Source organism: Megalobrama amblycephala, linkage group LG22, assembly GCF_018812025.1.
Source record: "Megalobrama amblycephala isolate DHTTF-2021 linkage group LG22, ASM1881202v1, whole genome shotgun sequence".
In the NCBI taxonomy this organism is placed as follows: Eukaryota; Metazoa; Chordata; class Actinopteri; order Cypriniformes; family Xenocyprididae; genus Megalobrama; species Megalobrama amblycephala.
The window spans coordinates 30,416,720-30,443,989 of NC_063065.1; the positions used below are offsets into that span (position 1 = coordinate 30,416,720).

Genomic DNA, 27,270 nt, shown 5'->3' on the forward strand with positions numbered 1-27,270 from the left:
ATTTTCAAGGTCTCACCTAAGGCCCCTCAAACAGTCATATCTCTACTTAATATGACATTTTAAACAGAACTGATATCACTTTTTACCAAGCACTTTTAATCCATTTTGTGGACTGTTGTGTTTGCCAGCACTCTGCTTCATTTCAAAATTTGTTCATGATTTTGAAGGTGGCGTCATAATGCCTGTGTGTCAATAAGAAAGAAGGGGCTCATGGGGCCTTTAAATGTCAGAAACATTCTTCCTATCAGTCTAGGGAACAGTTGGCACTCAGATAAATGTAGTGCAGGCCTGCAGCGAGATAAAGCTTATAAATGCTTTATTGTTGGAATCGGAGGTTTGAGATTTGTAGCCACTGGTCTAGGCTGTTTGCTTGAAGAAGAATGATGTGTGTGTGTCACTGTGTTCAGACAATACAAGCACTGTTTGCTCTCCTCCAGAATGTATGAGGGAAAAGACAAATGGGGGAGAAATAGGAGGTGGTCATTGAAGGGACGAACCATTTTGAGAGCTGTGAGCATTAGCACTGCCGTCTGTGATCAGTTAACAGATTAAAATTTTGTTAATGAACTACTGAGGAAAGCTTGATGGTGATTTTGAAGGAAATGCTGTTATTGTTCAGACACACAGGTGAGCTGTTTTAACTTACTAAATTTGATCATTTTTCATGAACATTTGGAAGAACTTTACAAATAGTATCCAAAACATAAAATACTATTTTGCTTATGTCTATACTTTGCACCAAAACATCACCATTACATACTAATAAACATCTGAATTGTCCATATGACTCTAACCTCAATAACAGATTTTTTTAAAAAAAACGTTAGCTTGTCAGTGATAGTCAAGTAAATAAAAATTCTCTAAACAGAGTTAGACCAAGCTTAAAAAAACAATGATTCCATTCGTTAGTTATAGCATACGTATGCACAACATTTTAACTTTTGCTTCTATTACCTTTAACAAAAAAACATCCGTAATGTCGGATGTTTTTTCACATACGTAATGTCTTTTTATGTTATGTTTAGTTTTTTCATAGATACACTTGAACACAGCGTGTCATTACCCATCATGCATGACGGTAAACAATAGCATCACAACATGATTCCCCTAATGACCAATTAAAGTGTACTAAAGATTTGACTGTATGATGGGACAAAGTTTGACAATTTTCAGTCATGTCTTCGCAGTCTTTTCAAAAAAGATTTACCACAAAAAGTTTTCCAGTAATAAATACACATTTAAAGTACTAAACACAAAAACATACTCTATGTTAAACACACCCTTTCACATATGTGAATTTGGTGTTTGTGAATACCTTGAAACATTAAATTTGTCATTCTCAGCTACATTTAAGGTTAGTTCATGTTAAATATATATATAAAATGTTGCATTATTACATTATTGGATAGTGCATGATTAGGTTTAACCAAAGACGCCACTCAAAATACAACAAAAAGAACCACAATTCCTTAAAGTTATACATTCATTGCCACAGTGTCACGTCTGATCTGAGTTTTTGTTTGAGTTTGATTTTTCTGATCAGTTTCTTGTGTCAGGCCGATTTCACACCGCACGCGTCAGCAGAGCGTAAGCAGTGCATATTTTTTTTCCAGTGCTCATGTTATCAGATTAGAGCATTCACACCGTACACAGAGCACATAGCAGGACCAGAGCAGAAGCAGCAGTGCCGCGATCGTTTCGGCGCTGGGTCTATTTTTGCTGCGCTGTTAACACTCAATTAAAGTGAAAGTACACTTTTGATGGACAAAATAAATATGATTTCACACAAAAAGTGCTCAAAATGCACAGAATAAGTTTGTCTAGTGTGTTTAAACAAGAGTTTGAGTAGCCTATGTCAGAAAAAAAAAAATTAAGAATCAAAACATTTACTCATTTAACTTGTTTTTAATTATTCAGTTTGGGTGAAAGTGTGGTGCATTATAAAAAAAAAAAAAAAAAAAAAACTAGCCAGAAAATATGATATATAAACATTTTTTTTTTAGTTATTACAGAGCAATACCCAAATCAAACACGATTCTTTTTTCGCCAAGTTTGCTGTCTTGTAAACATGTACAAACATGCAGCAGATGATGTAAACACAAAGCGTACCTCATTCATGTGTAGCAACGTGACACAAGGCTTCTTGATTGTTCGTTTTTTTGTTATTTACGTTTACATGAGAATGTTGTACGCCTCCCCATGTTAACAAACTTTCAAGACTATCAAGTTTATAAATGACCAACTTATAAAAACAAATTTATAGCTGTCCTTGTAAAGAAATGCTCACTTTATGTAGCTTGGAGCCACTGCTGTGACACTGTACAAAGGCTTCCAGTATGAATACTCACGCATTTCGTGCTGTAGTTGTGCTCATGCACTGCTCACGTGCCGCTCACGCTTGCAATGTGAAACCGGCGTCAGGGGCCGTTTACACGACACTATTTTCAACTAAAAACGGAAATCTTTTTATGCGTTTTAGACGTTCATTTACACAACGACAGAGTTTTGGTGGCCTGAAACTGCAAACTTTTGAAAACGGGTTTCAATGTGCAAGTTTTTGAAATGATACCATTATTGTCTCAGTGTAAACAACAAAAATGCACATTTGTGAAAACAGTGACATCATGTGCATGCATATTGTGTGTTCAGTCTATAGGTGTGTAATGTTTCTTTAAGTTTCCGTTTCTTTAAATTCATATCGCCAACTACTTTTTAATCGTTATCGCGGATCCGTGTGAAGGGGGATCATTTTGACAACGTTGTCATCTGTACAAAGGAAAAACTTTTCCATTTTTAGAACAATCTTTGTAAGATAAAAGTACCCTTAGTTCATGTTTCATTTGTCCCTGTTCATTAGTTGCCATGTTTTTTGATTTGGCCTCATGTGTTAAACCTGTGTCTTGTTAATTATCTCGTTTAGTTCCTAGTGTTTCCATGTGTATTTATAGCTCTCATTTTCAGTTGTTCTTGGTCCATAATTGTCAATGTGTTGTGATTGTTTTGTTTGCGATTTTTGGGATTTCTTAGAAGCCTGAGTATTGTTGTTATTTTGATTTTGCTATTAAAGAAATACTGCTGCGCCTAGATCCAGCTGTTTTTTTTAATCATTCTAACACATAGGGCCCTATCATACACCCAGCGCAATCGGATGCCAGGTGTGACGTAAATGTTTTTTGCTAGTTTCAGCGCCACATTGTTTAAATAGCAATGTAGAAGATTATTATTGTGTGCATAAAGATAAAAATGCTTTGGTGGAATCTGGCTTGTCCTGTACAAGGTCTGCTTACATGCTTTAACCTTGCGCACGAGCAGATCCGTTTCCTTGCTAGAGAAGTGTTCAGTTTTTCTGCTTGCAAATTCCACCTTGTAAATAGCGAATCTGCCATGGCGCGCACACAACTGGCTTTTAACGGGAATGGGAGATGAGACTCTGATTGGTTTATTGCAGATTATGCCCAAAACACACCCATTACTCATTAAGAGAATAGGGACAACCCTTTTAGACCATGCGTTGGGCGCACCAACCATTTTTCCCGTCGTTAAACTAGCAAAAGTGGATTCGGACACGTCCTAACTGCACTTGCATCGTGCGATTTAGACCATGCGCTTAGATCGTTAAAATAGGGTCCATAGAGATGTACTGTGTCGTCATTGTGTCGTCATTGGACAATCATGTGACTATTATGATGGGGTGCACCTGTGGAGGACCGCACAAAGGACACTTTAAAAAGTGGCGTGGTGGGGAAGGAAGGGGGCCTAAGGCGGTGACTAGTGGGGTACGTTTTGCTGTCTCTCGGGGGCAATAGGCCCTCCGGAGATGAAGATAGATAGTTAGCTAGCTGTCTTTAATATTAGAGAGCGGAGGTAGAGGGGGGATTTGACTTAGTGTCACTTGCCTCGGCACACTGATTGCTGGCGCCACGCATCACCCAACTTTGACACGGCTGAGGGGACGGATTTTTGCGTGGTGCTTATGAACTCAGCACAAGGACGAAGTTGCTGCCGAAAACGGATTGACTGTTTTATGAATGGACTTGTGACTTAAGCGCCGCCTCTTTACAGCGAAGGGACGCTCCTTGGCGGACGACACGAGTTGCCCGTGCTCTGCTTTACCCCTTATGGATGGGTCTCCTTGACCTGGGGAGAGGGAAGTGCTTTTAACTTTTATCCATTTATTTATTTATGTATTCATGGACTGTTTGTTGTATGACGGACAACGGGTATGGGAGGGAAGTTGGGGGTTAAATGAATGAAGAAACGTGCCTTTTGTGTGTTCACGGTGTGCTGTGTAAGCGTGCTGTTGGAGTGCTAAATATTTAATGAATTGAGTGTGAAATTCACTGTATGTAAGGTGTGGTGGTGAATTGCGGGTTGCTCTGTTTATTGCCCCCATTTGCCGTATCTACCCGTGCCTGTGTCAGGAATTATATTTGTGTACATGTGAAATAAAGTGAATTCCCTGTGACTAAATCAAATAGCTGTGGTAGGAGAATTTCTTTGACAGACGTGTTTTGGCTTTCAACGAGGTTTATTACACTGGTGGCAGCGGTGGGATCATAGCGAATTGCTGTGATTCATATAGATCTCGTTGAAATATTTGATAGCCTACAGTTTGTCAAAATGTCAGAGCCAAGGTCTGGGGGGGCAAGCGGGGCCGATGCCGTACTTGTTTCAGGTGCTGAAGCTTTTGGGCAGTTAAATCCTGCGCCTCGTCCTGTTTTTATGCCTGAAACATTCACTGGAACGGGGCGTGAGTGGTCTGATTGGGCAGATCAGTTTGAAATGGCTGCGGGGATTAATGGTTGGGACGATGTATTGAAATTAAAATTTATGTCTTTATTGTTGTCAGGTCGTGCGCGGGATGTTTATTGTGGTTTACCCGATGAAGCTCGGCAAAATTTTAGTCAACTGAAGGCGGCAATGGGTAAATGTTTCGAGCCCTGTGAAAGTACTGATTGGAATCGGGTGAGCTTTTCATCCCGTAAGAGGCAGCCAAATGAGACCGTGCGTGAGTTTGGAAACGCTTTAAGGCGTTTAATTTCAAAAGCATATCCGTCAGTAGATGGTGCTACGAGAGATCTTTTGGCTCGAGACCATTTTATTGCCCATATAGGCTGTGCCGATACGCGTATTCACTTGCGCAGCGTCAAACCAGCTACTTTGGAAGGGGCGATTAACCTGGCATCTGAACTTGAATTGATTAGAAATTTGGAAAGAAATACAGCTCTCCCAAATGCTAAAGTTTGTGGTGTAGTAAATGAAAATGTGGGGCCAGCTAGAGATGGACAAATCCAAGCTTTAGTGGGTATGGTGGAAGGGCTTCGGCAAGAAGTAAAAGCTTTACAGAGTACTGTTAAAATGTTACAAGATCAGGTGACAATGAATTCGTCGTCCTTGAGTCCTCAATTTGATTATGTCATAAATAGACGCGATCCAAAGAATTTGAAATCGGATAGTTCACGAATAGACTCACAAAATCGAGATAGGATTGAAGCTTGTTGGGAGTGTGGGTGTACTCGTCATTTTAAGAAAGACTGTCCATATGTTTCGGGAAACGGGAGGGGGCGGGCTCGGTAGACCGGGAGTCCGCCCCTCTTTCCATTGTGTCTATACCTGGGGAAGCGTGTCAGTCCCAGCCAGAAATGGCTGGAGTTTATATGCTCGGTAAAGTTGGGGGAGTGGAGACCCGCTTATTGGTCGATACAGGAGCACAAGTGTCAATTGTACCTAAGCAGTTTTGGTTGGAAGCAACAGGTGGGGGTAGTGATTTAGTGGAGTATAATGGTAGTTTGCTAGTAGCGAATGGAGGCAGAATGGAAGCTATAGGTCAATGGAAAACTACTTGTCAATTTGAATCTTTGACTGTAGTTCTTGACTTTGTAGTAGCAGATATAAGCCCCGGTGATGTGTTATTGGGGAGTGATTTTTTAGTTAAATTTGGCGTAAAGTTGGATTTGAAGGAATTATGCTGTTATCTGATGGGAAAAAAAATTTCAGTATATTTGCAAACTGATGTTCCAGTTTCTTCTATGCCTGTTGTAGTTCATGGAGATACCAGGATACCTCCACGCAGTGAAGTGATAATCTTGGGGTCAGTTGAGGGAGCGCCACCAGGAAAGATAATAGGTATGTTGGAACCTGGTTCTTCTCTGTCTCGCCATTGTGATGTGTTGGTGGCGCGGGTGGTGTGTGCAGTAACCGCTGGTGTTATGCCAGTCCGCGTTATTAATGTAACTAAGGAGGCCCATACTTTGCGTGACGGAATGAAAATTGGTGTTTTGTCTACCAATATAGAGGTAGGAGAAGGGGCAGAAGAAGTGGATCAGAAGTGTGATGTTATGACTCGGTGGTCAGCTGATGCCTTGATATCCCATTTTGGGTTAGATTCTAGGGGTCTTAATTTAGAACAAATGCATTCCATTCGCCAAGTATTAGAGCAATATACCCAACTTTTTAGTACGGGTGATACCGATTTGGGTAGGACGCATCTTGTTCGTCACCAAATTGATACAGGAGCAGCTAAACCTATTAAAATGGCCCCCCGTCGTGTCCCGCTGCACTTGCACCAAGAAGTAACTGATCAGATAAAGCAAATGTTGGATAATGGTATCATTCAGCCTTCTTGTAGTCCCTGGGCAGCTCCAGTGGTACCAGTTAGGAAAAAGGATGGCAGTTTACGTTTCTGTATTGATTATAGGAAGCTAAATGAGGTTACACAGAAAGATGCTTACCCGCTTCCCAGGATAGATGATGCGCTGGATAGTTTGGCAAATGCTTGTTGGTTCTCAACTCTTGATCTAGCCAGTGGCTACTGGCAGGTTGAGGTTGACCCCAAAGATAAACCCAAGACTGCTTTTATTACACGTCAAGGTCTTTTTGAATTTAATGTTTTAAGTTATGGTCTGTGTAACTCTCCATCTACCTTTCAAAGGTTGATGGATTTGATTTTAGCAGATCTTCAGTGGACTACGTGTTTAGTATATCTGGATGATATAATTGTTTTTGGAAAGACATTTCAGGAACACCTAGGACGCTTGGAGCAAGTTTTTAGGAACTTGTATGGAGCCAATTTGAAGGTGAAACCCTCTAAATGTAATTTATTTGCGAAACAGGTATCTTACCTGGGGCATATAATTTCAGCAGAAGGCGTCAAGGCTGATCCTTCGAAGGTTGAGGCAGTGAGGGGGTGGCCGGTGCCTAGGAACCAGACGGAAGTGCGTAGTTTTCTAGGGTTGGCGTCTTATTATCGTCGCTTTATAAAGGGCTTTGCTGAGATTGCTAGGCCTCTGCATCAACTGACGGAAAAGGGGAGAAAATTTCAGTGGGGAGAGGAGTGTCAAAGAGCATTTTTAACACTCAAGTCATGTCTTGTTTCAGCTCCAGTATTGGCATATCCAGACCCCTTGAGACAATTCATTTTGGACACTGACGCTTCCGATGTTGGGATAGGTGCTGTATTGTCCCAGGTGGAGGGAGGGATGGAACGTGTTGTGGCTTATGCCAGCCGGTCTTTGACTAAACAAGAACGTAAGTATGCAACCACCAAAAAGGAATTACTGAGTATGGTGACATTTACCAAACATTTCAAGCATTACCTTCTAGGGGCAGAGTTTGTGCTTCGTACTGATCATAATTCCCTGCGGTGGTTGCATAACTTTCAAGGAATTGAAGGACAGCTGGCTCGTTGGCTAGAACAGCTAGCAAGCTTTCAATACAGGATTGTGCATAGGTCAGGTAAGCAACATGCTAACGCTGATGCTCTATCAAGACTGCCAGGCCTGAATTCAGTTTTGGATCAGGTGCCTAAGGGGGTTGGGGGTGAGGCTAGTGAAGAAACTTGCCCTGTAAGGGTAGTGCAAGTGGTTAACTCGAGTGAGAAGCCACTGTTTAGAGAAACGTTAGAAGATGACTTGGTTAATTTGCAGAGGGAGGATAGTGAGTTGGGTCAGCTGCTTCACTTGCTAATTAAGCCATCAGAGGAGCGTGGGGAGATAGAAAGTTACCCAGGGTTGCGAAAATTTGCAGTAGTGTGGGATCAGCTTCAGATACGTGACCAGTTATTGGTGCGTGTCCCTCCACGTAATTCTGATGCAGCCAATAAAGTGCAGGTCGTACTCCCAAAGTGTTTGGTTCCAAAAGTTCTGACAATGTTGCATAATGCCGTTACTGGTGGCCACCTAGGGGTGCAAAAACTTCAAGGTAAAGTTAAAGATCGTTTTTATTGGCCGGGGTGGTTTGCGGATGTGAGGAGGTGGTGTCGGGAGTGTTCGGACTGCGCCTCACGAAAGCTTCCAACTCGCAACCCCCAGGCCCCATTGTGCCCTTCTGCTATTTCTCGCCCTTATGAGCGTGTTGCTTTGGATATTTTGGGTCCACTTCCAGAAACAATTGATAAAAATCATTATATTTTGGTTGTGGGAGATTATTTTTCTAAGTGGACGGAAGCTTTTGCTTTGCCTAATCAAGAAGCACGATCAGTTGCCAAAGTTTTAGTGGAGCAGTGGGTGTGCCGTTATGGTGTCCCTCGGAGTCTCCATTCCGATCAGGGCAGAAATTTTGAATCAGTTCTTTTTCAGGAATTATGTCGGTTATTGGAGATTAATAAAACGCGTACTTCCCCCTATAATCCTCAGTCAGATGGGCTCATTGAGCGTTTTAATAGGACTTTGCTTTCTATGCTGTCACTTTTTGTGGATAAGAACCAACAGAATTGGGATTCATTGTTACCTTATGTGATGATGGCATATCGTAGCAGTGTCCATGCAACTACTGGTTTTACCCCCTATAAGGTGGTGTTTGGTAGGGAGATGGTATTACCAGTGGATGTTATGTTGAATGCGAATTTGGAAGAGGCTTTTGAATCTCCAAATGATTATGTGCAACGCATGGCCGAGACTTTGTCTACTGTGGTGGGGGCAGTACAGCAACATCAGTTACAGGCTTCTTCGCAGCAGAAAAAGCATTTTGATTTTCGGGCCCAGGTGCAATATTATTCAGTGGGGGAATTAGTCTGGGTTCGAAATAAGGCTCGAAAAAAAGGAGTTTGCTTTAAGTTGCAGAGAAATTATAAAGGTCCCTTCAAAGTGATTGAGCGACTGTCGGATGTATTGTATCAACTACAGTCAACAGAAGGGGGCGCTGCTGTAGTTGTTCATTACAACCGTTTAAAACCATATGTTTCTCGATTTGTTGCAGAGAGACTGGGGGGAAGCGATGAGTCTGAGCAACCATCACTGCAGCAGCCGGTTGATCAGCCAGTCCTTCAGTCGGTGCCTCCAGTTGGAAGTGAGAGACGACATATGGAGGGACAGTCTTGCCCCTTGGGAGAGAAGGATGGACCTCTTCGACATGGTTCATCGGTGTCATCGACTCAGAAGCCAGGGTCAATTGTGGAGTTTAGCCCTGGGCTAGCATCTGAATCAGCGGACAATGGAGCAGATTTAATGCAGAGTGCAGAAATGCTTCGACCTGTACGACAAAGGAAATTGCCAGTTTGGGCTAAGGATTATCATCTTGACTCGAGGACGAGTTCTTCTGAATTAGAGGGGGAATAGTGTACTGTGTCGTCATTGTGTCGTCATTGGACAATCATGTGACTATTATGATGGGGTGCACCTGTGGAGGACCGCACAAAGGACACTTTAAAAAGTGGCGTGGTGGGGAAGGAAGGGGGCCTAAGGCGGTGACTAGTGGGGTACGTTTTGCTGTCTCTCGGGGGCAATAGGCCCTCCGGAGATGAAGATAGATAGTTAGCTAGCTGTCTTTAATATTAGAGAGCGGAGGTAGAGGGGGGATTTGACTTAGTGTCACTTGCCTCGGCACACTGATTGCTGGCGCCACGCATCACCCAACTTTGACACGGCTGAGGGGACGGATTTTTGCGTGGTGCTTATGAACTCAGCACAAGGACGAAGTTGCTGCCGAAAACGGATTGACTGTTTTATGAATGGACTTGTGACTTAAGCGCCGCCTCTTTACAGCGAAGGGACGCTCCTTGGCGGACGACACGAGTTGCCCGTGCTCTGCTTTACCCCTTATGGATGGGTCTCCTTGACCTGGGGAGAGGGAAGTGCTTTTAACTTTTATCCATTTATTTATTTATGTATTCATGGACTGTTTGTTGTATGACGGACAACGGGTATGGGAGGGAAGTTGGGGGTTAAATGAATGAAGAAACGTGCCTTTTGTGTGTTCACGGTGTGCTGTGTAAGCGTGCTGTTGGAGTGCTAAATATTTAATGAATTGAGTGTGAAATTCACTGTATGTAAGGTGTGGTGGTGAATTGCGGGTTGCTCTGTTTATTGCCCCCATTTGCCGTATCTACCCGTGCCTGTGTCAGGAATTATATTTGTGTACATGTGAAATAAAGTGAATTCCCTGTGACTAAATCAAATAGCTGTGGTAGGAGAATTTCTTTGACAGACGTGTTTTGGCTTTCAACGAGGTTTATTACAGAGATAAAGTAAAATATAATAGCTTGGGATTTTGACCCAAGAAATTATTGGCTGGTTAGGCAATTATGTATTTTAGTTGATATTGTGGTATAATTGTTTCATGGCTTTGCAATATATGGTTCCAGTTTAGGTTTGGCATATACTGAATTATAAACCATATTAAAATAAAATAGCAACACACAAGCATTCCTGATCTCTGATATCATAACTTAGTTAAAACTGACTTTCACAAGATGGAAAACTCTAGGACATACTGAATGAACTGTGTTTAAAATAGTTTCATCTTCATTCATGTACAATGAACTATTTGTTGTCCCTAAAATTCTGAGTAACAGTGATGGGAACATCAGGTCATTTTACTGACTCTCTTGTTCAATCTTGTTCAGCAAAATGAACTCATTTTTATTTTTAATTTTGTTAATTTCAACAGAGTTAAAATGTTGTATTTTAAACAACCAAATTTCCTATGTGCATGCACAATCTTTTATTAATTAACTAATTATTATTTTCCAAATTAGGAAATCTTTATAATACCGTCAAAGATAAATTAAGAAGAACAAATGATTAGTTCACTTCCCAAATCTTTTGTTAATAATTTATGTGACAGGCACAATGAATAAATCGTTCATAGATGACCCATCACAGTTTGGAACTGTTTGGGATATACACTGCCTCCATATGTGCCAGATTTTATTCCCGTCGTTAAACTAGAAAAAGTGGATTCGGACACGTCCTAACTGCACATACCTAAATATTATCTACAAATACTTCAGTGACCAGGGGCCCGTTCTTCGTACGTCGCTAACTCAGTTAGCTGGATTTGATTGTTGACGATTTGGCATGATCTTGGATCGTTTGGTTCTTCGAAGCTCATCCTAGACTTGCTGTCATAGCAACAGGTCCGTAAGCTCAAACCTGCTCGGGAGCAGGTTTATTTCATGTAAACAGGATTAGATTGCATCTTTTTAAGCGGAGGTGATGTTTAAAGTCTGTCCCAGCCTCTGCTACTTTCCCACAAGAGTACCCTAATGTAAACCAGGGACAATAATAATGATTTAAAAATAAATTTGCAAATAATACTATAATGCCGTGTAGTGTCATAATATAGACACGGACAGTTTTACTCTGTGAGAGATTCATTCGTGAGGGAATAATTACGTAATATTTTTTATTGGAGTTTTACACACATGATGTACAGTTGTCTATGCCATACATGCATTTGTGCATTTGAACCGCGACATATATTATGGGAGTGGCTTGATGAAGCGCAGGAGATGCAGATAACTTGATCTTGACCCTTAAGAAACTTTAATTAATGCTGTCAAATATGCTTCAAAGGTAAATTAGTTGCTAATTGCAACATTGAAATAAAAAATTGAATGTACAAATAATAGAAATTGTGAATATAGCCTAAATAATTGGGTAATCATGTAAAAAAAAAAAAAATAGTGCACATTTCATTTATCTAACATTTATGTCGTTCTTCTGTCATTTATTTGCTTGGCTGTTTCCTTATAAATGTCTAGAAATACGTCAAGTTTTTCGTCGGGTGTCTTTTCTCATTCTATGATGTCATTACGTTGCCGTCTTGACTCCAGCCAATCGCTGCATTGCTGATCAATGTTTCTACTATCGATACATATCCCCTTTTAAGCCAACACATGAATGTGCAATTATCTCAGATAACTCAATCCAGCGATACTAATCATACACAACAGGTGTGTTCGAAGAACCCAATTAGCCGGATCATGATTAGCACGATGATATCATCTTGGATGTGTCATTTGATCTCGGATGTAATAAGCGACGTACGAAGAACGGGCCTCAGGACTAGCTTAAGTTAGTAAAATGGCTGAAATCAATGTATTTATTTATATATTTTTAAATCTGCCCCTTGGATTTTTGTTTATTAAACATTTTGGCTGAGTATAATAGATAGATAGATATATTATAGATAGATATATTCCTCAGAAAATGAGAGAAAAAACAACAACTTGAAGATTAAACCTAGCCTTGTGATTACCCAGCATTCTCACTCTAATGGGTTATTTGTGCTTCAGCTAGACTCCAACACTTCAGTCTTTTGAACAATGTTATTCACCTTCACCTCAACCCTATAAATCACTTTAAGAATCTCTTTCCTATTTCTTAATAACAGAAAAGACAGCATTTCCTTCTAATGGAGTTTTGCTTCATATCCTGTTTGAGTCCGTCTCCTCCCTTGGCATCATCACCCTGACATCCAGCCCTAACATTCAATGAAACACTGATTCAAAGAACTTCTCAACAATGGACAACTGTTCTGTTCTTCATGTGCTTCTCATGATCTCCATCATGCCTGGCTGGCTTGGGGGTGACCTTATAATCTCAAGAAAACAGCATGAGATCCGTTTGAGTAAAGTCTCTCGTGGGTCCCATCTGAGAATGAGACGAGGCTGGATTTGGAGCCAAATATTTGTTGAAGAAGAAGATCCAACACCAAGGAAGATTGGTCAGGTATAAAACATTAATTCACAAAGGGCTTTCACACATCTAAACTAAATAAATGTGGGAAAAAGTCACATGGCTTAAAAGAAACCAAACCAACATTAAACTGTAACACTCATTTGAGCATATAAACATTATAGTCTCCAATAGCAATATGTAATATGTACTCTGTGGGTGTAGTCAATGTGAAGTTTCAGGGGTGTTTTTTTTTTTTTTCTTCTTATGAATGACAGACATGAAATTCATGTCTCTCAGGAAATTTGACATATTCTATATATTTGAAATATAATTATATATTGATTATATAGTTGATATAACTCACAAAATCTCTTTTACATCCTGTTATTTTCCTTCAGCTGAAATCAGATTATGATACAGGGGACTTTACTATCAAGTACATCCTGTCAGGTGAAGGAGCTGGTGAGATCTTCATCATTGATGAGTACACAGGTGACATTCGCTCATTACAGCCTCTGGATCGCGAACTGAAGCCCTTCTACATACTGCAAGCCCAGGCCATCAACCGCAAATCGAAACAGCCTGTTGAACCTGAATCTGAGTTTATCATTAAAGTCCAGGACATCAATGACAATGCTCCAGAATTTATCAATGAGCCTTACGTATCCAGCATCCCAGAAATGTGTCCAACAGGTGCGTTAACCACTGCGTTTCAGATGTTCATGACAAATTAAGAAAACTTAAAAGATTTTGCATGGTCTAAATTAATAAATTAACTTATCAGTGCTAAAAATGTTTCTGTTCATACACAGTTTGATAATGAAAGAGTCAAAAAATTATTAAGTTACAACCAAATATTCATGAAAGCTTGGTTGATATTTGCTCTATGAATAAGACCAGACAATGACATTCTAGAAAATTCTGTTTTTGCAACAGCTGTTACAGCAGTTTAGGGAGAGTCCTTACTATTCCAAAATGGCAATACCCTGTTAACAAAAGATAGCTCCATAAATGGTTTACTGAATTGGGTGTTCAATATCAATCCTCAATCTGACTTGTGATGCAGCCTGAATCATAATCATGTCATATTCGTTCATCTGCCCAATGGAGAACTGGCCACCTGCCTGAGCCTGGGTTCTCTCAAGGTTTCTTGTTTTTCTCCATTTCTGTCACCAATAGGTTTGGGTTCTTGCCACCTTGCGTTCTGGTTTGCTTATTTGAGGACAGTAAATATTCAGCAATATTATTGACTTGAATGCCCTGACAATATTGGATGAGGACTGAATCTGACCCAGATGATGATGTTTCTGTTGTCCCCAGATGAACTTTACACAGTTATTGAACTGAACTGGATCAACACTGAACTGATTTCAGCTGGACAATGACACTATTATCTTTTCAGAGCTGTTTTAAAGCATTATTGTATTCGATTTGCATCATTTATCATTATTTTCCTGTTTATCACTGTAAAGCTGCTTTAAAACAACCTGTATTGTATAAAGCGCTATAGAAATAAAGGTTACTTGAGTTGAGTTGAGTTGAGTTAACTTGACTTGAAGAAATTGACCAACACTTACAAAGGCCAGACCTGATCCCCTATTCAGTAATTTTATAGATGAATTAGAACAGCAATCTGGGCCCCAACACCCAACATCACTACTACTCTTGTTTCTTGTGGAACATTTCATTTCAAAATAATGGCAAAAAAACATTAATTTTCCACTATGAGAGTGGAAGAGAATGCTGTTCATTCACTCCCCCACCTACATTTCCTGCCGGTAATAAGATTTGATCTTCGGGTTACAAGTCTAACTCTCTAACCAAAGAAGAGACAGGATAGAAGACAACTAGGAGAAATTACAGTTACACTCCAACTCAATGAAACACATAAAGACCAGACTCATTAAAGGACTTTTCATAAATGAGAGGTACATTCAATGAGAGTAGCACAATGACTATGTGTGAATGAACTACTGCATTCACTGATTCCCCCTTCTCTCTACTCTACAGGGACTACAGTTATCCAGGTGACAGCTACAGATGCAGATGACCCTATGTTTGGGAACAATGCTAAACTCATCTATTCAATCCTGCAGGGGGAGCCCTACTTCTCAGTGGAACCCAAAACAGGTGCAGATCCCTTGCTCAGCAATTACATTTGTTCTTCAAACAGTCACATTTAAAATGATCTGAATCTCACTGAATTAGATACAAAATTTCGCTGCAATAGATACACTGTAAAAAAATATCCCATAAGATTTACAATAAAAAACGGCAGCTATGGTTGCCAGAACTTTACCGTTAAAAATATGGTAGCACCGTTTTAGGTTTTACAGGACAGCACTTAGTTTACAGTTCAAAACCATGTAATTTAAAGGTTTATATTGTAATAATTATGGTTCATTACTGTTTATTTTACACACTGTAAAATTTATGGTAAAAAAAAAAAAAAAAAAAACTTATTTCATGAACTGATATAATGTTAATTTACCAACCTATTGAAGTACCAATCTTTTGTACCTTTGTAATACATTGACATCCACCAAACACAGTGGTGATGAGAGTCACATGTTGAATCAAAGCTCATCATAAACAGCTTTTCCACAAGCTGAGAAGGACAATACTAATGTATAGAAGGTGCACACAGTGTCATTCACACAAAAACTGAACACCATCATGGTAACACACATGTAACACACATGAAATTTAAAAAATGCAATAAACATTAATTTAATAACATAAGATGTAACATAAAATCCTAATGTAAATAACTGATTAGAAAAAAACAAAGGAGAAAATGTCAATTTACGCTTTTTACTGTAAATTATACAATGAATTGTTATTTTTCACTTCCAAAAACTGTAAATTTAATGGTATTTTACCATAAAATTACATTAAATGTAATGTTTGATCTATTACAGTTATTCACCGTATGAAGTATGGAAACTTTTTGTAAACCAATTAACTGTTTTTCACCGTAAGTCTTTACCGTTAATTTCACAGCCATTTTTTACAGTGTATCCTAACCCTAAGACTAAATGGCATTTATGTAAAATAAAGACAAAATTGTAAGTACAGTGATGAAAATGAAGACACTGTGTCACAATAAAATATTGAAAATACATGTCCATATGATAAACTACACCTGTGGTTACTCTGATAGGACACCCGTTTCAAAGTCCTGACACTACGGGCTGGTCATTTGGTTTTTAATCTTTTGTGGGAGGGTCATGGCATACTTGTTTATGTTGTTTGTTTTTTTTTCTCTTGTGCTTGTCTGTCAGTTTCTTGTGTCTCTGTTCTTCCCCTTTTATCCTGCTACCCTATTATCAAGGCTTTCCCCTATTTTCAGAGTTCAGGGTGGAGAAAGTAAGTGAACACTAATTTAGTAACTTGTTGATCCTCCTTTAGCAACAGAGCCTCCACCAAACATTTCCTCTAGCTGCCTATAAGACTTCTGACCAATTATGTACTAATTATGTACCATCCTTCTCCACAAATCTGTTCAGTTTATGAATATTTCTGAGTTGTCTTACGCAGATTTACTTGTGTTATTTACTTGTGTGCTTTTGGGTCAATATCTTGTTGCATCACCCAACCTCTCTAAAGCTTAAAGTCTTAAAGTGCTTCATATTTGGGAAGAGGTTTTGGTGTTGGTGTGCAAAGCCCCCCTTTTCTCCAAACAAAGCATTGTGCTGCATTCAGCTGTTCAGGTTTCTTTAAAGGTCTGTGCAGTAGCAGACTGGGCAGGTGATAAATATAAGACTGAGCTTAGTACTTGCATTTCTCACCCATTTGAAATAGTGTCCTGATTCAATTTGTTCATATGGTCCAGTTAGTCCTTGCTGGAAGTTGTGTTCATGAAAAAGAGAGGTATTTGATGAATAAAAAGACAACACTGCAGCTTGGCACAATCATTGGGGCCTAGTTCTCTTGCTGAATTTATTATTATAACTATATGTTATAATAATAAATAAAATATTCTGCTAAAGCAGTGTCTTATTTACTAGCCCAGGAACAAGGATTAAATTGTAACAGTATGTAGTTGTTATTCCAAAACATGTGAGGCAGAAATAACAAACAAAGACTGAACACGGAGAATAAAACAGGAGCACACTCAGGAGTGTCAAGAGCAAACACACTAACACATATAAATAAACACAAGAACTGACCTTTTAAACCATGAAGGTGAGCCAATGGATATCACATAAGCAGTGTGCAAACTACGTGCAAGAGTTATGCTGGTGAAGAACTCTTTAATCTCAGTCAATTCACTACAAAAAGTGAAAGTAAAAACTGATGGAGCTTTCATCACCCTGCACTAATGGCACATATTCTCTCAGAGAAGACAAGAGATGCATCTACTTCAACATTTGCTGATAACAGTATATAAGTGTCTTTAATTTATTCCCATAACATTTCTCTTGTGGCTCATACATAGTGAAAAAAAAAGAGAATAAAAGTATTTCAGGTTAAATAGGTTGTTTTTTAAAGTTTTTGCTTGAAATGCAATGAAAGCTGCTCTTAATTTTCATTGATGACTTCAGTGTTCAGAAATATCATAGACTGTTAATAATATGAATTATAGAATTATATGCCTATAATTCTTTGTATAATAGACCTAAATGTTTTCAAAGCATTTTCAATTAGGAGTAATAGCCTAATCTTTTTATCCTCATTGTGCATCAGTTATGCGGTGATGCGCTGTGAAAATATTGTGGGGCAAATTTATTGCAATATTAATTTATTAATAAAAATAACCTAATGATGCAAATAAGCATAATAATAAGAAGAATATAGTATGCCTATATTAATTGGAAATGGCCAGTATTGTTAATATGTGGTGCTTTTGTCAGTATCTCTGGCTATCGTCGATACATAATCGACGCAAAATGGCACAGGTGTGGTTATTGCTTTTTTATTGTCATTTCTCTGCCATGTGTGGGAAAGAAACAAAACACAGTGTCTCCGATAACACTATAGTGCAAACATACATGTCTTATAGAAATAATATTTAGCACACTTGAACAAGGACAGTCTGTGCTCAATGTTTATTTTTCTTTCTCTCCAACACAGGTATAATTGTGACGTCATGGCCTGATATGGACAGAGAAGCCAGGGAGATATATCTGGTTGTGGTTCAGGTGAAAGATATGCTGGGACTCAATGGAGGCTACAGTGCCACAACCACCGTGACCATTAGCCTAATGGATGTCAATGACAACGGACCCACTTTCCAGCAAAGTGAGAATCCAAAAGATGGCCATGATACGTCAGTCCATCAAACAAACAGATGAATTATATTAAACTTTTGGGAAAGACAGACCATTTTATACACATTAAGCAAGGCTTTATCACATTATATATTCTAGTTTTATGAAAGGTTTTAGGTTTTGTTATATATAAAAATTTGTATATATAGGAATTTTATTGAATACACGGTTCAGGGTTTTATGGTAATGGTTCGGTACGATTTTGGTACAATAGGAAAAATGGTCACACTTTAGTTTTAGGGTCCAATTCTCACTATTAACTAACTATAAACTTCTGCCTCAATAAACCCCTAATTACTGCTTATTAAGGTTGTTAAGTTTAGGTAGTGGATAGGATTGCGGGATGTAGAATAAGACAGTGCAGAATAAGGCATGTATATGTGTTTTATAAGTAGTAATAAACAGACAAAATCTTAGTAATATGTATGCTAATAAGCAACTAGTTAATAGTAAGAATTGGACACTAAACTAAAGTTTTACTGTAAAAAGCAAATCCACAATGCTAGGTTTCTTTTCGTTTATTTTGAAAAGACAGTTGTGCTAATTACAATTAGCAGCATTTAGTCCCCCTGAGGTATTTGGTACGATACAGCCTCCTTTAGTGTATTAAGCACTAAGCAGCAAGCAGAATGCAGACTCCCATAGGTCATATTTTTTGCAGGGTTGATAAAAAACAAAAGGTATTTGGTCACAATCAGCTACAAAAACTGAAAAACACCTTGTGTTATACAAGTGCAAAATGAAAAGAATAATGAAAAATAAAACTTGTGCATTACAAGTGTTAAAATTTGCATTAGTATTGCATCCTTCACATGAGCATTTAATATTGTTGACTTTTCAGCCTAAATTAAATCTCTTTTTTTGGCTCATTTTACCTGTAAAAGAAAACCTGCCTAATAATTATGCACGTTCAATAGAAGACACTTTTTCATTTCCGGCCTTACTGAACAATTATAAATGATTAAATACAACATTAATAGTAGTTCTTAAGATTGATATGGTTTGGAATTGGTCAAATGTGCCTGGAAAAAAAAAAAAAAGATCAGAAAAACAACTTGCATAATAATTATGCACACAGTATATATAGTCAGTCCGTTTTAGCCTAGACAAATGAACAAGATGAACAATGTTACAACAATATGACAGTAACAGTAATACCAAAATCCTCCAGTTTCATTATCAGTCCAATAAATAACTGAGATGCAAGATGACATCAGTTGCATATGTATGAAACGAGAGAGTGGGCCTGCAGTGTGAAACAAGGTACATGAAAGTTTCAGTTGAGCGGTGTATTATACAGTATACCATTGCAATGGACAACGGTCAGTATCAGACTGCTGAATGCTGTGAATGACTGATCATAATCAGAATCAAATCCATCTGCACCCTCTTCTGCCCACTCCAATCTAAGAGGTTTGGGATGAAAAAAGGAAGAAAAGGTTCCGAATTGTGTTGTTCCAGAGATGCTTGCACCTTATACAGACTCAGAATTATATAGCTTGTTGCTGTCTTCCTCAAGCCAGTTGTGTTAATCTCCAAGTTTCTTGTCAAACCACCTGGATTCCCAGAGACCACTGTTGCTTCTCCTGTGGCTCTTGTTACATCAGTACTAATAGTATCCCACTATTGTAGCCTGTCCAAAGCTGCCTGCTACTGCAGTTTCCCAAAGAAAATCCTTACCAAACTAAAGTTATGAACATATACAGGAGATTTGGGTTCATTTTGGATTATGGTTCAACATCTTTGACAAGTTTCTGGATCAAATCTTTGATTTAATCTTTGTTGCACAGTACGAAGCAATAAAAGAGACTCAACTTACACTTTCTTTGTAGAGCAGCCAATGTTGTTCACATAGAAAACTTAATAAATAACATCAAATAACATCTTATAATGCGGTAATGGGAAATGTTTCTAAGAGCTTTAGGTTGGTGGAAGGGTTAGAGGACAGAAAATATCATTAGCACACAATAAAAATAATAGAAATCCATGGAAAATTTGGGCCATGGCAGAAAAAAAAAAAACACATGGGTGTGTGGTTAAATTATTATCAGCATTCAGTGATTTATTACATTATGTAGTTTTTGTGTTTCTGTTGCCAAAGCACATGGACATTGACATTTTTCTATCATTTTCCTCTTTATGTCCAGATTTGTACACATTTGCTATATCAGAGTCAGCCCCAGTGGGCACCACAGTGGGAAGAATAATGGCAGATGACAGTGATGTTGGTCTGAACGCTAAAATGAACTACAGCTTAGAGGATCTTGAGGAGAGCAGCACCTTCACAATCCAGACGGACCCTGACACTCAAGAGGGGATTGTCATACTGGCTCAGGTCTTATAGTACAATACAGTTTTATGTAATCATTAACTATCTATCAATCTTTTTTTTTTTTCTGAATTTCCATGACAGTTGTTTACAAATGTTGGACATGATGTTCTCAGATTCAAGCATCAAACGTTCAAGACATATTTATATTACATTTTATTGAATAATGTTTTCATTTATGATTAAAATGTTTTGATATTATCAATTTTTAATTAAGAACTTTTATATTATACAGTCCATATATTTATTTATACTTAGCACAATCATATTTAGGCAGTACTTTTAGATATGCAAAACTTAAAACCTCCATGGGAGATGTTTTATGTGTTTTCTGTCTTTTATAAGTGTTTTCTCATCTCTGTAGCCATTGGATTATGAAAGCAAGAGGCGGTTTGTCATTGCTGTAGAGGCCTTCAATGAAAACATAGACACACGTTTTCTGAGTGAATATGAGTTTCATGACAGGACAACACTCAAAATTACTGTGACAAATGTGGACGAACCACCCATCTTTTCCGAAACATCTTATAGCTGGAAAGTGCTAGAAAGTGCCCAAATCAGCACTCAAGTTGGTACAATCTATGCTAGAGACACAGACACAGCCAACAACCCCATAAGGTAATTTCCATTTTTATTTTCCCTTTTTTCATTTCTCCTTTGGGCCTATACTAACCCCTAAATGTCAGATGAGAATGACATTACATCTTTTAGGTTTTATGCCTTGAGGTGAAAAACTAACTCTATGGTACTTTCAAAACATTGCTTAAGCCTCGTTTCCATCTAAACGTGGCCGGGGCCTGGAGGTGGCCCAGCTGAATTGACAATGGCAATGTAATGTGACAGCATTTATAGTCATATTTTCCTTATGTCTTGTACCATTAAACACAGTGTAAAACATTGTAAGCTTCATATATGGTTATTTTGGGGAGGAGATGGGGTGGAGATGCATGTACGCACAATCTTCCGCTAACTTGGTTTTATAAAGGGAATTTTGCACTGGTTCTGGTGTACGCATGGTTTTATAAATCTGAAAACTTGTGTGTGTACGCAAAATCTGGCTTTTCTGCATATGCACACTTTTAGAATGAAATCTATGGAAAGTTTTATTCATGAGGCCCCTGGAGACTTGAGTATCTCTTCAGCAGGATTCTTTATTGGGAATATGCTGTTTCACACTGCAGTCATCAACTCCAATTGAGGCAGGCATACATGATGTTTTGTACACCCAGGCGTGGAACAGAATTGATCTTATGATCTTATCTAGGACCATTGCAACCCATGCCAGTCTCCTGGAAGAGGGAGTTGCTTTAAATTCCAATACCATAAATTTACAAAACATTGACTTATTATGTGGCTTACATTTTTCAATCACATCGTGCTTAATACTGTTAGACCAGAGGAGAATTCCCTGTAAATTTGGAGCAATCTTGAGAAACAGACTGAAAGATTCTGAATGTACAGAACAGAATACATTATGTTTGCTATATAGTCAACATGCTTGGCAGTTCATGATTGTTTAAAAATATGAATGTGGTAACAAACAATAGAAGTGTTTGAGAAAAATTGCCCCAAATAACAATTGTTTTCTTTGAACAGATACAGCATTTCAAAGAGCAGTGACACACAACAGATGTTCAGAATTGATGCTAGTAATGGGACAGTGTATGTGGCCAACCGTTTGGATCGAGAAACCACAGCCTGGTACAACTTGACCATCATCGCCAGAGAGATCAGTGAGCAGTTTCTTGTCTCTAACATGTATCAACCACTAACACAAAACATCTGAGATTACTTGTGAAAATGCTTCTATGTTTCTAATTTTGGGATACTGTATTTGGGAATACAGTAAATACAGTAAAAACAGTAATACTGTAAAACATTATTAAAGTTTAAAGAAACTGTTTTTAATTGTATTATTTTGAAATGTATTCCTGTGATCAAAGCTGAATTTTTTCATTCACATTCACTTTTATAACCATCTCCCTAAGAACAAACTAGTGAGGCAAGCTACAAGATAAATTTAAGGGAGGGACCCACTGACCAAACTTGCAGTTAAAAAGAACATATAGACAATTCAAATATAACCCCATATAGAAATATATTTTTTATTATTATTATTTTAATATTTATATAAAAAGACAAAAATATACAGTCCCCTCCAAAAGTATTGGAACAGTGAGGACTATTCCTTTATTTTTTCTGTAGACTGAAAACATTTGGGTTTGACATCAAACAATTTATATGAGACAAAAGATCAACATTTCAGCTTTTATTTCCAGGTATTTACATCTGGATCTGATACACAACTTAGAAGATATAACCTTTTGTTTGAACCCACCCATTTCTCATGTGACCAAAAGTATTGGAACAGATTAACTTAAAATAGATTAAAGTGAATAAGACTTCATATTTAGTTGAAAATCCTTTGCTTGCAATAACTGCATCAAGCCTATGACCCATTGACATCACCAAACTTTTGCATTCTTCTTTTGTAATGCTTTTCCAGGCTTCCACTGCAGCCTCTTTCAGTTGTTGTTTGTTTTGGGGGGTTACTCCCTTCAGTCTCTTTTTTAGCAGGTAAAATGCATGCTCTATAGGGTTTAAGTCTGGAGATTGACTTGGCCAGTCTAAAACCTTCCACTTTTTGCCCCTGATGAACTCCTTTGTTGCTTTGGCACTGTGTTTTGGGTCATTATCTTGCTGCATGATGAAGGATCTCCCAATCAGTTTGGTTGCATTTTTCTGTAAATTGGCAGACAAAATGTTTCTGTACACTTCAGAGTTCATTTTGCTGCTGCCATCATGTGTTACATCATCAATGAAGATCAATAAGCCCGTCCCAGAAGAAGCCATGCAAGCCCAAGCCATGACATTACCTCCACCGTGTTTCACAGATGAGCTTGTATGTTTGGGGTCATGAGCAGATCCTTTTTTTCTCCAAACTTTAGCCTTTCCATCACTTTGGTAGAGGTTAATCTTTGTCTCATCAGTCCATAAAACTTTGCCCCAGAATGTTTGAGGCTTGTCTCTGTAGTTTTTGGCAAATTCCAGCCTGGCCTTCTTATTCTTCTTGCTAATGAGAGGTTTGCATCTTCTGGTGTAGCCTCTGTACTTTTGTTCATGAAGTCTTCTGCAGACAGTAGACTGTGATACCTTCACTCCTGCCCTCTTGAGGTTGTTGCTGATGTCACTAACAGTTGTTTTAGGGTCTTTCTTTACAGCTCTCACAATGTTTCTGTCGTCAACAGCTGATGTTTTTCTTGGTCTACCCATTCGAGGTCTGTTACTTAGTACACCAGTGGTTTCTTTCTTCTTCAGGACATTCCAAATGGTTGTACTTGCTATGGTCAATGTTTGTGCAATGGCTCTGATTGATTTTCCATCTTCTCTCAGCTTCACAATTGCTTGTTTTTCACCCATAGACAGCTCTCTGGTTTTCATGTTGGTTACACGTCTAACTATAAATGCAGTCTGCACAGGCAAAACCCAAATCTGAAACTGAGTGCAGACATTTAGTGCTATTTATTGTTTGAATAATCAATGTAATAGGACACACCAGGGCAACAAAACACACCTGTCAGTCACATGTTCCAATACTTTTGGTCACATGAGAAATGGGTGGGTTCAAACAAAAGGTTATATCTTCTAAGTTGTGTATCAGATCCAGATGTAAATACCTGGAAATAAAAGCTGAAATGTTGATCTTTTGTCTCATATAAATTGTTTGATGTCAAACCCAAATGTTTTCAGTCTACAGAAAAAATAAAGGAATAGTCCTCACTGTTCCAATACTTTTGGAGGGGACTGTATATTTACAAACAAAATCCAGTAAATATTGAAATCACAATAACATAATACACAAGAAGTCACACAAATGCAATACTGTCACTGCTGTTTGGCAATGAAGTTGGAAAAAACAAACAAAAAAAAAAAAATTAGCTGACCATTGTTCTGTTGTACATAGAATAATCACAATGATTTGTAGTTTAGAGTCAGTTGTATCATTTGAGGCAAAATTTGTCATGCAGTGAAACAGGTAATCCAAATAGAATCCAAATACCAAAACGATGAAGTCAGATCTTGATATCACTGTCCTTAGATTACAGAACTCTGTTGTTCCAGTTAAAACAGCAGCATAGAATCACAACGATGAAGAAATGAAGAATGATATATACAGTAAAGTCCTTCTACAAACAAAACATATAAACTAGCATTAGCTTGCCACTTACAAAATAAACAACAGCCATAAAACATGAAAGACAAAATACAGCGAACCCATGAAATAACCACAATTGACATAACAAACCAGACAAAACAACAACAACAACAACAATAACAACAACAACAACAAACACTTTATTGAGCTTAAAACCAAAGTTTCCCACAAGAGAAAAACCATCCTTGCATCCCAATGTGCATATTATCTGCCCTGAATAGTACAGAATATCACTAATATAACATACTATTTTGGATGAATAGTATGTACATTAAGACGCAGATTATGCTTCCCCTTAACTACTTCTCCCCTCATACCTGGCTATATACAAGGGAGAATGCTTCCAAGAGCTCCCTAGTGCATAGTAGTGGCATTACACCACCAGATATGAAAGGGAGTCAGCGTGCATCACTCATTCAGGTTTGTGTTTAGGAGCCAGAACAGGGTCCCGGTCATTTGAGTGGTCAGTTCAGCATTGTGGCAGAAGTGTACAGAGGTTATAACAGTAATTGAGATGTTCCCTATATGTCAGTCACTGTGACATAGTGTCGAATAACTGACAGTAGGGGTCCCCTGGGGAAAATGCCAAAACAGCTGAACTGTTTTACTATGTTTTTGCATAGCCTTCCCTGTGCACAAAGTAACAAGTGCACTCGCAACATCATAACCTACCTGACACCCTACATAAGTTGTGTATTCCCTCGTACCACGCAGGGACAGAGAGGAGAGTACTTCTCATAGGAATAGGTTGCTTCAGTTGGTCTTTTGACCACAGCTGTGCAGACCACATTTAGCACTGGGGAAGCGCTCGTTCTCCTAGATAGGAGAAAGAAGACTATGGAGACCACATCCTACCTTAACTCTCTGTGGTCTGAGGTGTTGAAATAAAATGCTGCGTGGAGTCAACCAATCAAAATGCTGCGTGTACTCAACCAACTTGTAGAAATGAGATCCTCCACTGGATCAAGCCACATGTAGCATAGCATCGCATTCTTCTTCTGATGTAAATTCAAGGCTTATTACTCATGCCACGTCTTCTTCCAAATTCGATAAAAAACAGATGACCCTGATGAAGTTTGATGCTTTGTTTTTTGAGGTGATGGGAGAATTTACAGGTTTGCTTGCCTCACATGGACGATTTCAATATGAATAGCCCATGCTGAATGTGGGTGTGGCCACATTACTCATAATGAGCAGAGACAAGGAAAACTCTATTTCTTGTTGGTGTCATATGGATTAGATAAACAGAATAATTGTTTTCGATATGACTTATAGTACTTTATTTAAAATTAGACACTTTGTCATGATCCCTGTCTGTGTTGCCTGTGTCTCCATTACTGTGTGTTCACCTCATGTTTCCCTGCTGCTGTTCCCCTTGTTAGTTACCATGGACACTCATTGGACCACACCCCCTTGTTATCTCATTATCTCATTACCTTGTTTATCTCATCAGCCTTGTTATATAAGCCTGGTTCACTCATCCATTCCCGGCAAAGTATTGTACATGTAACTTTGCAATTCTCAGCATTTCCCTGTTTTTTTGTCTTTGGGTTCTTGGATTATTGCCTGTCTTTTGGATTTCCCTGTCTGCCTGTTTGATTCTGCCTTGTTGTCTGTTTGGACTGTCTTCTTGTTTATTTTGACCCTTTGCCTGTTTTTTTGTTGTTTTTTTTACCTCAATTGTGGATTACCATTTTCAATGAACTGCGTTTGGAACCTTCTTGATGGAAGTGAGTGTCGTCAGTAAATCCATCTTCAAATAGAGTGCACTTAACTCTACTGACTCCAAGGCCTCAAAAGGAGATCCCTGTTGGCCCAGCAAGACTACAGAGAGATCCCACGAGGGAATAAGGCATGGTCTAGGAGAATTTAACCTCCTGGTGCCTCTGAGGTACCTGATTATCAGGTCATGCTTCCCTAAAGACTTACCATCCACTGCGTTGTGATGTGCTGCTATAGCAGCCACATACACTTTCAAGGTGAAAGGGGAAAGCAGGCCCTCCAACCTCTCCTGCAGAAGGGAAAGCACTGACCTGACTCTGTGGGTCGTCCCCTAGGGAAGCACACCAGTTAACAAACAAACTCCACTTCAAAGCATAGGCCCGCCTCATAGAGGGGGCTCTAGCCAGAGTGATGGTATCTATCACCGCTGGTGATAACTACTCAAGTCTTCCTTATCCCGCCCAGGGGCTAGACATGGAGGTTCCAGAAGTCTGGGTTTGAGTGCCAAATTTTGCCCTATGCCTGAGAAAGAATTTCCTCCTCAGGGGAATTCACCAGGAAGGGGCTGTCGTGAGGTGCATGAGCTCTGAACCAAGTCCGGTTGGGCCAATACAGAGCAACCATCAAGACTTTTTCTTCGTCCTCCCTGACCTTGTACAATGTTTGTGCAATCAGGATCAGTGGGGGAAAATGCATACTTGCAAAGGCCCCAGGGCCAGCTGTGTGCCAGTCTGTGCTGAGGGGGGCCTTAGTCAGGAAATACCAGGCAATGGGAGGATTCCTGGAAAGCAAACAGGTCTACCTGCGCTTTGCAGAATAGACTCCAGATCA

At 38.9% G+C, this 27,270-nt stretch overlaps 1 protein-coding gene across 3 annotated transcripts in view; it reads left to right on the top strand.

The window, feature by feature from the left end:
• The first annotated feature begins 476 nt into the window (after positions 1-476).
• cdh19 (cadherin 19, type 2) overlaps positions 477-27,270 on the top strand; it is a 36,151-nt gene continuing 9,357 nt past the window's right edge. For all 3 annotated transcript variants that reach the window (XM_048174517.1, XM_048174518.1, XM_048174519.1), the window contains exons 1-8: positions 477-627; positions 12,613-12,950; positions 13,298-13,592; positions 14,910-15,029; positions 17,976-18,143; positions 20,320-20,507; positions 20,866-21,119; positions 22,098-22,234. In XM_048174517.1, the coding sequence (XP_048030474.1) occupies positions 12,744-12,950; positions 13,298-13,592; positions 14,910-15,029; positions 17,976-18,143; positions 20,320-20,507; positions 20,866-21,119; positions 22,098-22,234 (1,369 nt within the window). In that variant the 5' untranslated portion in view covers positions 477-627; positions 12,613-12,743. The remainder of the gene's footprint in view (positions 628-12,612; positions 12,951-13,297; positions 13,593-14,909; positions 15,030-17,975; positions 18,144-20,319; positions 20,508-20,865; positions 21,120-22,097; positions 22,235-27,270) is intronic.